Source organism: Branchiostoma belcheri, unplaced genomic scaffold (assembly GCF_001625305.1).
Source record: "Branchiostoma belcheri isolate BF01 breed outbred unplaced genomic scaffold, Haploidv18h27 scaffold220, whole genome shotgun sequence".
Taxonomy (NCBI): domain Eukaryota; kingdom Metazoa; phylum Chordata; class Leptocardii; order Amphioxiformes; family Branchiostomatidae; genus Branchiostoma; species Branchiostoma belcheri.
In genome coordinates this window covers 169,929-182,707 of record NW_017803714.1, presented here as the reverse complement: position 1 = coordinate 182,707, position 12,779 = coordinate 169,929, and the positions used below count along the sequence as shown (strand labels likewise).

The 12,779-nt window shown below is 42.4% G+C and overlaps 1 protein-coding gene across 6 annotated transcripts; it reads right to left on the bottom strand.

Annotated features, from left to right (window-relative positions):
* Window positions 1-2: 2 nt before the first annotated feature.
* Window positions 3-11,170, bottom strand: LOC109470361 (N(G),N(G)-dimethylarginine dimethylaminohydrolase 1-like). Of its 6 annotated transcripts, none has more exons than XM_019769283.1 (6): window positions 11,089-11,170; window positions 3,506-3,875; window positions 2,772-2,871; window positions 2,007-2,203; window positions 1,470-1,598; window positions 3-547 (listed from the first exon to the last, which is right to left on the bottom strand). In XM_019769283.1, exons 2-6 carry the CDS (start codon window positions 3,842-3,844, stop codon window positions 446-448), a joined length of 867 nt encoding a protein of 288 aa, XP_019624842.1. In that variant the 5' UTR covers window positions 3,845-3,875; window positions 11,089-11,170; the 3' UTR covers window positions 3-445. The 6 variants fall into 6 exon arrangements, with proteins under 6 accessions (XP_019624842.1, XP_019624843.1, XP_019624839.1 ...); XM_019769284.1 differs by lacking the exon at window positions 11,089-11,170 and adding an exon at window positions 5,882-5,919; XM_019769280.1 differs by lacking the exon at window positions 11,089-11,170 and adding an exon at window positions 4,615-4,841.
* Between the last annotated feature and the right edge of the window lie 1,609 nt (window positions 11,171-12,779).

Genomic DNA, 12,779 nt, shown 5'->3' with positions numbered 1-12,779 from the left:
AAGTATGAAGTTGATTTAAAGTAGTATTAAATTTTATTGTATTTTTATTGTGAAATCACTCACTATACTTAAGAATATTGTTCCGACCCTGACAAAAACTAATTTTCCTACTTCTACAAAATTAAGTTCTAACTGAGTTAGTGAGTTCTGTTGGCTACTTCTTTATCTGAAATGGCTAATACGAAATATCTATATCTAAAAAATCTAAACACTTTTATTTAAAACTACCGGCTTTGATTTCTTGTTAGTATTGTGTTATTTTTTCCCACTTGTACAAAACTCCTTCGCCGTAGGCTGCTGTGCAATTTTTATTTCGTAGAATTAGTGACAGAACCCGCTACCAGGAATAAAGTTCTGTATATATACTTAATATATAAATGTCTATCACAAGACTGTTTTCAGTTTGCGATCCTAGAACGATCGGCGTTCCAGACCGGGATTCTAGCTAGAAAAGGACAGAACAACAAGACAAGGCTGCGTCCACCTTCCCCAGCTCACCGATAGAACATGGCACCCGGTTGAAGCAAGAGAGTTTCTCCTCAAACACCTGGAGCAACAGATAGAACAAAGGCTTGATTAATACTCAATTCAAGATCAAGAATAAGTAAAGAACATTTTATCCTCTTACAGGAGAGTCGACCTCCTGCTACATTGTGCATTTAAGTTTTCGTCGCATTTCCCTTTTCAATCAACATTCTTACGAAAAGTAGCCAAGTACATGTCTTTATTTTTTTTATTCCAACATTTCATGACTGGACATGGTGACGGCACACTCAAGTTATATCAACTTATTTTATACCGTCACCAACGCCGAGGACAAATATACGGAACATGACAATACTCATTTTCACTTGAGTCAAGTGAGGAAAGTCGGGTAAAGTGCCTTTCCCAATGGCACAATTTCAGTGGCATGTCAGGACTGTCATTATTTGGTTCAGGAACTGTTGGGATCGTGTAGCGTTTATAGTTAGGTGTTTAGCGCAAAACCAACACGTCCGGATCCTAAGATCAAATCCAGATCCAGGCAGTCCTTGGTTCAAATCCACTATGCCTCATGTTGTGCCCTTTGGAAATATAATTTTAAATTTACACGAATTTCCACACTTTACAGAGTTTAAAATAAGAACCTAAATTTGTTTATGGACGTCCCTCAAACAGGACGTCAAATGGAGGTTCAATCATATGTTTGGGGGTAGCCACGCCCCACACATGTTAAAAAACACCACAAATATCGAAAAAAAGTAGGGACATGTTCCGGTAATCTAAATAACCGCTACATATGGAAGTTAGTGATCCACTACAAATCACCCGGATGGAAGTCTGATAAACGCTTGTCTCGTACTTGTATTAGCCACATGGTATTTTACATCATCTTCTTTGCTTGGCTCCAGAAATTATATTGTAAAATTTATGTAACACTAATAGAACCTAACAAAGCAAGCAAACAAACAAGCAAATATGTTGTTTACCTTTATGCTTTTTGGTCCCTGTTTTTCAGTACAGTGAATGACGGTTCCGTTGACGTGAATACAGTCCACAGCAGTATTGTCAGGCACCCACACAGGTTCATACGTGAACTCACTTTTTTCCAGAATCTTCTGCAAAATGTATCAGGAAATACGCTCTGTTTATTAGAAGCTTTTCAAAATAGTATGGACGTTCGTCTCAGAATTAAAATGTAGTAGGTAAAGTTTTCTGAGAGAAGTTCAAGGAGCCATCTACATCAGGGCATACCAACCTTCTCCTAACCGGGGCGGGGGGCGGTATATATATATATATGTATGGTCAGACAGGCGTATAAATCCCTCCTACTATAAAATTGCAACATTATGTAAACCAACACCAGTTACCATGGTGAGAGACGTCAACGAATCAGGTCATTGGCCTGGACAGAAGCTTAAGTAATTTTTTTGGACGGAAGAAGAAGAAGAGGAAAGTGAGCAAAAATAATGTGTTTTCCTTCGGTAAACACATTAAAAATCTGAAAATATATTCTCCCACTGTACCTCCCATGCCCTTTTGCCATCCTTGTTCTTCCCCAGCGCCATGACGCCCGGTCCCGCACAGCACGCCACGCCTTTCAGATGGAACTCTGGCCACAAGACTGGGATGGTGTGGACAGGGTACTCTGGGAACGTGTTGGCAAGGGCTTTTCGGCCTGCTTTGTTGGTACATTCTGATGCGGCGACGAAGAACTCCTTTCCTAAGGACAGAGAACATTTAACTCTGTAAGAAACAGGAGGAGACTGTAAAAACCCACTGGTCCCGGGCGGGGTTCGAACCCACGACCTCCCGGGCCCCAGTCAGACACTCTAACCTCTCCGCTAAAAGGTCTTCGCTAACCCGTTTGCCCGATCTGTTGGTATAAACCCCCCACTGTTACACTACTCCCCCTTTTCTTTTCAAGATTCGTTTTTCAAGAATCTTCCGAATTCGACATCCCTGGAGCGGCACTCTTTGCCAGAACTCCCAGGGCCGGCCACTGTAAGAAACAGGAGGCAGTAAAAACTCCACTGGTCCCGGGCAGGGGTTCGAACCCACGACCTCCCGGGCCCCAGTCAGACACTCTAACCTCTCCGCTAAAAGGTCTAGACCCGTTTGCCCGATCTGTTGGTAGCGCCTATAAACCCCCCACTGTTACAACTCAAACAACAAGCAACTTTCATGCACACCCTCTGTACCAAAAATGACAAGAAAACTCATGTGAAAGAAAAGAAGATCCACGCACAATCACACTGAAAACATAACCTCCGTTCAAGGAGGTAACAAACCTGTGAAGACGACATCACCCCCCTCCAGTTTCGCCTTCTCATCATGGATTCTGTGCACTTCCAGTCCAAGACTTTTCAGACACGTCTCCACACAGTCAAGCTTGGGAAAACAACAAAAAAGACATGTTTATCAACGGCTTAGCTTCTATTCTACATGTATGTTATTTTTAGTTCTTGTATCTATATTTATATAGCCGGTTATCTCCAAGATCTTTCGATGGCTGCAAAGACATAATCAAATTGGCCAGGCTGTATCCGTTGGCAAGGTAGACTTGCAGTTACCATTTCGCTTTGAGTATCTGTCTTGCCAATGTATATAGACTGACCAATATGTATATAGACTGACCAATTTTTTCTGTCTTTGCAGCCACCAAAAGATCTGCTTGGAGATTACGTAGCCGGTATTACCGCCCCTCGGCGTAGCACACCAGCTTCGCAGGCACGCGGCGCGGCGACAGCTGGCTATATTACACCTAACCCTTGAAGATCAATTAACTCTAGACATTGTTTAAAGCTACCTAATGATGATGCCCCTAATGTAATTGGTGACAGAGTCCCACTTAATTTGCGATAGTTCTAGGAAAGAATGAACACCTTAACCCTTGGAACTTGAAGGCATGACTATTTTTTTTTCTTGATTTTTAAGTTATAGGAATACCTAGTAGTTGGTACATTCACTGGTTTATTAGTTGTTTTTGCATCGTGCATAGTCTGGAAAAGACTGTAGAACTAACCTCCTTTCTCCTAGGTCCTCCCCATGGCCTGGTCACCAGCGCTCTGTTACCGACCACCACACAGGTGTCCTCCACGAACGGACAGTCCGGAGTGGACTCGTCCGCCGGTAGGACGGTCACCTCCAGCCCCAGGTCCCGCAGGGTTTGCGTGTACCGCTCGTGCTCTTCTCGGGCTTTAGCAATATCTATTCTCTCAAATTCATATCCTCTGTAGTATCGGTCTCTCTTGTAAGTTTTGACCGCTTCCGAGTGTTCACGAATGGACTCCGGAACTTGCCGAACCAGGGCTCGGGTGAACTTCGGGAAGCTGTCGGCCATGGTAGTGTTGGACTGGTCCATTATGTTGATACGCTGACTAGGAACGGTGTGACTGTATTGGGAAAAATGACATATGCAAACAAGTTTAAAAAGAGATCTTAGAAACAATGTTTTTTGAAGGAAATGAGCACTCTAAAAACCTTGGAACAAGTATCATTTAGTGTAAAATTATGTCATTTTGATCGTATGGTTTGTTTTGATGAACAAACACACTCGTGTGTCTTTATTTCATGTCGAGTACAAATACTGGGCAAATGTCTGAAACGTGCCACCACCCAGTCTATGACCTTCAGAAGAAGGTCCTCAAGTTTTAAGTTTGTAGAAGAGCCGACCGTATCATTCGTCTAAAAGGGGCAAGATTTTTCATCTCGGCTCAAATGACATGGACAAGACAAAAGCACGATCAGACAGTGTGAACATTTGTCTAGAAGAAACTTGCAAATTGATAAACAATGCAAAAACATTATTTCCAAATGCAACAATAGTCCTCCCAAGAGGGATGCATATGGAATCCACACTCAACAAGAACATTGCCATGTGCAACGACAACGTAGAGAAACTATGTCTGGAAGATGACCGAATTTTCTACATCAGGCATCGGCTGTTGTCACAGGAAGGGTCGCTGTACAAACCAGACAGGATCCACATCACCCCTGACGCTGGCGTGAGTCTGTTAGTGGCTGACGTGAAACGCACGCTGCGCCATCACTAACAGTCCGTCACAGACACGAGCAGACAACACTCGAGCCACAGCGGGAAGCAGACCAGACCACTCAGGAAAACAGCGTTACCTACATGCAGTCCGACCGGTTCGTTCGTGGGCATGCGGCCGGGACCCTACAACTGCCTCATCGGGATGTGAGAAGCACGCGTTACCCTGTCTGACTCCACGGGGGTCACTACAAGACATCGTCAGAGCACCTGCCGAGTACCTGCATAATAGTACCTGCCGGGGGCCGACCAATGAGGGAGCCCGGGGACCCCTGCAGGGCAGCGTGAAGGCAACTTTCAATTGTGACCACGACAGCCGGTGTCGGACAGACCCCAGAGCCTGGCCGGGGCCGGCCGGGGCTTAGCCTGGGTACCAAACCTTTGGTCGGCTTGGCGGTAATTTTTCGGCCCCGGCCTTTACCAAGCACAGGTGAGTTATGCCACAGACCTATCACGAGCTGGTTTCCCTGTATCCGCTGACTTTCTGTATTACGCTTATAGTCTTCTTTTGCCGCCGATCCAAGCGAAGAAACGAGACCTGGTTGGCGGCCCCAAACGCTCTCGGCGCCGGAGGGGTAGCGCTGAGCTCACGGCGGTCTGGTTACCAGGCTAGCCGGGGCTACCTTCCCGACGGGCACCGGCGCAATCGGGACCAAAGCTTTACAAAACGTTGATATTGCACAGTACCATCCCAGAGGATCTCATCTAGCAGTGTCATATCATAGAAAGATTTAGTCATTTTCCCTTTCTAACATCTTAAAAATGCTGGTTGGAACAAAGGGAATACAACGTCGCAGCTGACACAGAACACAAAGAATGCCGCCCGACCTGATAAGGTACAGGCTTTGTCTGTCAGCTTGAGCGATTCGCCTGGCTGAGCAGGTGTTGTGCTCATGAAATATTGAAAAATTACTTTAACACAAAATCATGCATCTAGGCTCCCTACAAATGTTATGAAATTACATTCATTTGCACATCATGGGATAATTTAGATGTTACATTGAAAGATCTTATTTCCTAGGTTTGAAAAAAAAACGCATAGAAAAAAAAGATCTCTACGTCAGAGGTGGCGAGACAGTTTATCTTCTGATTGTGTTGTAAGCTGCACTTTTCCCGTACCTGTACATGCAGTTGACCTTGATACCTATCAAAAGTCCTTTTCAAAACTCCTGGCCATTAGAAGGAAAATAATGATTCTAAACAAGCACCGTGACAAAACAAAGAAATAATCCTGTGTACTAAACAATAGAACCATGCGACTTTCATGACCATCTCCAACTTACCTTTCGTTTGGATGCCGACTGTAACAACATAACGTAAAAACACACACCAAAAAATAGAAAGTACCTGCTTGTACGTAGCTGGTTCTGAGACAACTCCCTGAACTCCCCCTGGTCTTGTGATAACGAATCCGTTACAGGTAATGACGCAATGTTTGGCCGGACAGAGGCTGTCGGGTAATCAGTATGCAAATGACTAGTTTGCAAAATGAACATGGGCTTTCCGGATGTCTCTGTTAATCGCCAATGGAGTCTTTTGTTTTGGTCTTTTACGTCAACATCACCAACTCCCCAGGAAAAAATGAGTAGGAGCTGGGAGATTGAATGGGATATATAACCTCGTTGGTAGCTCAGGGATCAAATAATGAATGAGTAAAAGACCTCCATTGCACGCTCTTTACAAGCTAAGTACAGGTCTTGGAGATAAAGCAGAAGTAAAATTACAGACATGTTACTGCAAATGTACAGACTAATGTAAACTAGTGTGTAACTTCTGAAGGCAGATGTAGAAATATGAGCATATGGAGCTTGTATTCCACGATTGGCCAGATTACAAAACAAACAAATAATTATATTCAATAATTACTCTAGCTCTGCTTGTGACGTTCATAATGGAATATTGTAAGATGTTAACACTTAAACAAATATGAAATGTTTGCCTGTAGTTATCAGGATGTTTTTGCTGGAAAGTAAAAGAAGGTACATGGTACCAAAACATGACTTTTGGTGGAAAGTACAATACTATAAGTAACATCCTGAATCCGAGATATGGGAATGTAAGGCCCGAGGCAGTTGCCACAGAACATTTGTTGGACCGATTTTTTTAGACACGGATTGCCATGAAATGAGCCGTCACACACATTAAAATCCCAGATAATGCGCTCTGTCACACTAATACTGTCAAGTGAACGTTCTAATGAATTTGTTGAACACCATGACGCCAGCGAATTTCAGCCTCATAAATTGCGTTTGAGAAAATACTGATCTTATCATTACCGAAAGTTTTCCTTTAAGATTACATCACGCACGCAGACTCGTTCGGTGACCCATTTTTCCTGCTGCCTCACGCCGGCTATAGTCTGGTGGCAGAGACCGATAAGCGTGCAATGCGGTCCATACAAAGTTTTTTTGTTGTTTCTATATCTCTGAGGTGTGCTCTTTCAGAATCTGAATGATGCCACTCTGTCATCCTTGGGCAATTCGCACAATATGCAAATTAAGGTGGCCATTACTGAAAATCCAGTTTTCGTCAATATCTCAGTAACTACTCATGGTATCAGAATAATTTTGGTGTCTATCCCCATGTTTCGAGGGATAACGAATGAAATTAAGCCATTTCAGTAAAGATCAGACCAGTATTTTGCGATGAATATGCAAATTTGGGCCGCGCAATATGCAAATTAGGCCGGCCATTACTGAAAATCCAATTTTTGTCAATATCTCAGTAACTACTTATGGTATCAGAATAATTTTTGTGTCTATCCCTATGTTTTGAGGGATAACGAATGAAATTAAGCCATTTCAGTAAAGATAGAACCACTATTTTTTGCTAAATATGCAAATTTGGGCCGCGCAATATGCAAATTAGGGCGGCCATTGCTGAAAATCTGTTTTTCGTCAATATCTCAGTAACTACATATGATATTATAATATCTTTGGTGTCTTTCCCCATGTTTTTTGGGATAACGATTGAGGTTAGACCATTTCAGTGGAGATCAAGTAGATATTTCGTGCTTAATTTGCAAATTTAGGCCGCCATTACTGAAGATCTGGTTTTCGTCAATATCTCAATAAATCTCATGGTATCAAAATAATTTTGATACAATACACATACTATACACATGTTTGAAGGCTAAACAATCATAATAAACCATCCCAGTATTGATCACACCAACATTTAATGCAAATTATGCAAAAACTAACCAGCATGGGTGCCAGTGTGCCTCTGAACACTGATAGGAATGTTTAAAAAAATGATACAATCTGTTCAAAAAAAATATTAGACCCTTCATAAGCCCACACCTGTGCCTTACCTGCGTCTATGTACAGGCAGAATAAAGCGCTAACTTGACGTCCTGAATTTTATGTCAGCGGGGCCCGTGTAGAATTTAAGTCAATTCTTCTTGAAGTTGAATTCTTCTTGAGTCCCGGACGGGCCAAAAAATAGCTCGGTAGCCGCGGGGTGTCCCACGGGGGCCACGCATGAAAGTGTCAAAAACAGCCCGGGAACTACCCACCAGGGACCTTTTTTTCAATTGGGACCAAAGCTTAACAGATTTCCAAAAAGATAGACGGCGGACGCTCAAAAGTGCACAGTCCTCATTAAGGCGAAGGATGGGACCCTACCACTGTCTTAGGGGGAAGGACAAGCTTGCCAGGTGGGCAGAATACTTTTAAAGAAGTCTTAAACCGCTCAAGCCCTACCTCAGTAGCATTAGTCACCTACTCCCATTACCTGTTGAGATCTCCGAAGCTGAAGTCAGGACCCTTCATGATAACAAGTCACCAGGCATGAATGGCATCACTTCAGAGATGCTGAAAGCCGAGGGTGACTGTGTTGTGAGATGGATGTCCACATGGCCAGCTTTGCAACCAGGCCTAGCCTCCTTTGCAGCTTCATTGACTTCTGCAAGGCGTTTGATAGCATCCAAAGTCCCTCTTTATGGAATATCATGTACAGTTATGGACTGCCAAGTAAACTTATCTATGCAGTTAAACAGATATTCCGAAACTCAAAGTGTTGTGTACGGACGGGTGAAGGATACAGCGGATGGTTTGAAGACGGGTCCTGCAAGGTTGTGTCCTGTCACAGATCCTCTTTCCCGTGGCTATCGACTGGGTACTTGGGAAGCAACATGAGAAAAGGGGGGTAAAGGGGGTTCCAGAGACAAAGTTTGCCGACTTTGACTTTGCAGACGACACTGCGACATAGCGGAAAACACCAGAGATCTCCAACCCCTAGTGACCAACATAGTCCGTCTGCATGCAGCATTGGGGTCAGCATCAGGGCCAAAAGCAATTAGCATGCTGATAGGACACGTGCTCCTACTTAGAAGTGTGACCATTGACAAGAACAAATGGAAGTGGCGAGAACTTCACCTACCTTGGGAGTTCCACCAACAACGAAAGGACAGATGGACAATGAGCTAGACTGTAGACATGGAGAGGCCTCAGCAGCCTTCAACCAGCTTGGCTTTGAAACCTACTATGTGGAATCAGCCGAGAAAAGAGACTGGAATCACTGGATGCTTCTGATAGCGAATTTAATGCGTGAGGAAGATCTTAAGCATCAGACGGCAGGACTTCATACCCAATTAACACAGATAAAAGAGCCAGAGCTAACCAACAGCCAGTGTTTACAATGATACGCAAGCGGCGTTTCATGCTACAAGACGTCTGCCATCTAGACTAGTAAACTTAGAATTGTCTTCCAATGTTGAACAGGTTTGGGGTCAGATAAACTATACCAAGGCATGTGCGTTAGCATGGAACATGGGTCGGAATTAGACCCCTCCCGTTATGTGAGCCTTGCTGGCAGCCAGATGCGTCAATAACAGACAAGTGGTTCTTTTATCAGGGCGTCCTTACTGATATTATCAACAATGCACATTTTGCAGAAAATATTGGTGTGATTAATACTGGAATAGTTCAGTCTGATTGTTTACAGACTAAAAGCTGTGTATAGACACAAAAATTATTTACATTATATATATTAATGTACTACTGTACATTATATCAAGTACAGTAGTTACGGAGATATTGACGATATCAAGATTGTCAGTAATAGCAGACTTAATATATTATTTTAATAGCCTTAATAATTCAATACAAATGTTGCTGTGATCATTACTCGAATAACCTGATCTGATTCTTTACCCCTGAAGGCATGTGTATATAGACACCAAAAACCATTCTGATACCATGTGTACGAGTAGTTATTGCGAAATTTTTAGTAATGGCTTTAATTTGCATATTCAGCACAAAATACTGGTTTGATCTGTACTGAAATGGCTCAATTTCATTCGTTATCCCTCAAAACATGGGGATAGACACCAAAATTATTCTGAAACCATGAGTAGTTAGTGAGATATTGACGAAAACTGGATTTTCAGTAATGGCTGCCCTAATTTGCATATTGCGCGGCCCAAATTTGCATATTCAGCACAAAATACTGGTTTGATCTGTACTGAAATGGCTTAATTTCATTCGTTATCCCTCAAACATGGGGATAGACACCAAAATTATTCTGATACCATGAGTAGTTACTGAGATATTGACGAAAACTGGATTTTCAGTAATGGCTGCCCTAATTTGCATATTGTGCAAATTGCCCAAGGATGACAGAGTGGCATCATTCAGATTCTGAAGGAGCACACCTCAGAGATATAGAAACAACAAAAAAACTTTGTATGGACCGCATTGCAAGGTTCTCCAAAAATCGGGGGTTTGGCAACCGGACTACTAGCCTGTGTACCAAACCTTAGGTCGGCTTGGCGGTAATTTTTCGGCCCTGACCTTTACCAAGCACAGGCGAGTTATGTCACGGACCTGTCTCCAGCTGGTTTCCCTGTATCCACTGACTTCCTGTATTACGCTTAGTCTTCTGTTGCCGCCGACCCAAAGTTTGAGCGAAGAAACCTACCCCCTCCCCCCGAAGCGCGGTAATTGAGGCCTGGTTGGCGGCCTCAAACGCTCTCGGTGCCGCAGGGATAGCGCTGAGCTCACGGCAGTCTTGTTACCAGGCCACATGCACACGAACTCGTTCGGTGACCCAGTTTTCCTCCTGCCTCACACGGGCTTTACTGCTCACTTGTAACCTTCTAAATTGTCGTCAACGTAGAGGAGAAATCCAATATATCTTCCTTGGTTATATACTACTGATCTATACCAGTATATCTTTACTTGTATATATATATATCAATCCAGGTTTCAACGAATGAGCGTGGGAAGTGATTTGTAACCGAGCTACTGAAGGGTAAAAATGTTTGCATAAACGTTTTCTATATATTTACAAGACTGAGCACTTACCAGATTTGTATACCAGTTCTTTTCTGGTCATTAGAGGCAAAAAGGATTGTATTCGGCAATCACCATGTCAAAACAAAGAAAGGAAAACCTGTATTCTAAACAAAAGGACCCCGCGACTTTCACGACAAAGTTTCTAACACTGTGTAGGTGTAACATTTACGACTTACCTTTCATTTGGATATCGACTGTAGAAAAACAGCATACATACATAGATTGCTGATCTATAGTAAAAAAAAAAGAGAATACCTGTTTCAGGTAGCTGGTTCAGAGACAGTTAAGGGAACTTCTAGCTCTTGTGAAAACAGACACGTTATGACGATCCTTTTTTTGCCAGATAATGGGCTATACTATATATGGTTATGCTCTCACTTTCTCACCCGACCGCCTGTAATAATGCTCTATGCAAATTAACTTGTTCACAAAAGAAAGGTTTTAGGATCCCCCTTGTTAATTTCCCGTCATCGACGAAATCTTTTGTTCTGGGATTTTTAGGTCGACATTACGGAATCCCCGACGAATGCCATGAGACATGGGTAACGTTTTATTTGCTGTATGAACGCATGGAGCTTATAGTATGGTATGTCCAATTACACTGTTAAATTGTTGCCCTCGATGAGGTCAATCGGATATCTTCCTTACTTAGATAAACAAACAGTTTGGGCTACATAACATTTTCCTTGGTTGTCCTGTGTGTCAATCCAGTATTAAATGAATAGGCGTGGAAACTGTTTTACATATACATAACTAAACCAAGCAATTAAAGGGTGAAAAGGAAACCATAAAGGTGGAAACAGACAGATGTTAATGCATGCATGTAGTTTCTTCCGGTGAGCCACCCGGCCTAGCAACACCTGCGGGCAGTTCTTTGTTCTTTCACCACAAAACAACACACACGATTACATGTATATCAATCTTTGTCACTGATAAACATGGGGGCAGACAGACAACGATTTTCTTTCCTACCCATAACTAGTGAAAAGGTAATCTCTTACCAGGTGTTTCGGTAGCCAAGGCAGTATCTAACTGCAAGATAGTATACAATAGATTACCAAAGCTTCGGATGCCGCCCGGTTGCAGATTTTCATCTCTAAATAAGTTGTTGCTTTTTTACAACTTACTGTTCCTGAACGTATACCATCATATCAGTTTATTAAAAAAAGATTAAAAACACTACTAATACGTTTTGCAATTATGTGCGGAATACGGCAAGATACCCATTGTTTGTTATAATAATTGATATTTCATGAGCACAGGAAGTGACGCTATTGTTCACTCAGGTGGATCGCTGAAGCCTGCGCCTTATAACTGGTCGAGCGGCATTCTGTTTTTATCACATGGTACACACAGTATGTGGTATTTGTTCCAGCATTTTCAAATCAAATCAAATCAAATATTCATTCATAACATCAAATGGCAGACGTGCCGAAGTGGTTCGGGCACGTCTGAATAACGTTGACATTTTACAGTCATCAATATACAAACATCATCCACAAGTCTTTTACGTATATACGCGCTCTCACAATGAAGGAGTTTTTGTGTCTGTCCGATTTACTCAATGGGAGTTTCTAGTGATTGCTGTTCTTCCTATAAGATTATACGCCGTGTTCTCTCTTTGTGAAATGAAGATTGCAGGGGTGGGAGGGGCCTTGTAGTATCTGTTTTAAAGATGCTAGCTATAGAGAGTCCTTTGATCCGATATAATACAAATTGTGTTGGAAATCAGCATATAATGTTGAAGGGTCCTCCAAGGTGTTACTAGTATTTAAAAATGATGAAAGAAATTAATAAGAATATAAACAGCCTTTTTAAAGATATTAGAAACTTCTTTAAATTTGTTCCAAACAAAGGTTAGAAAGTAAAATTTAGTGTTGTCTATCAGTGCTTGAAAAGATCCGGTTGTACCGTACGAGTGATTTATAGTGGTTGGGACGGCCGCG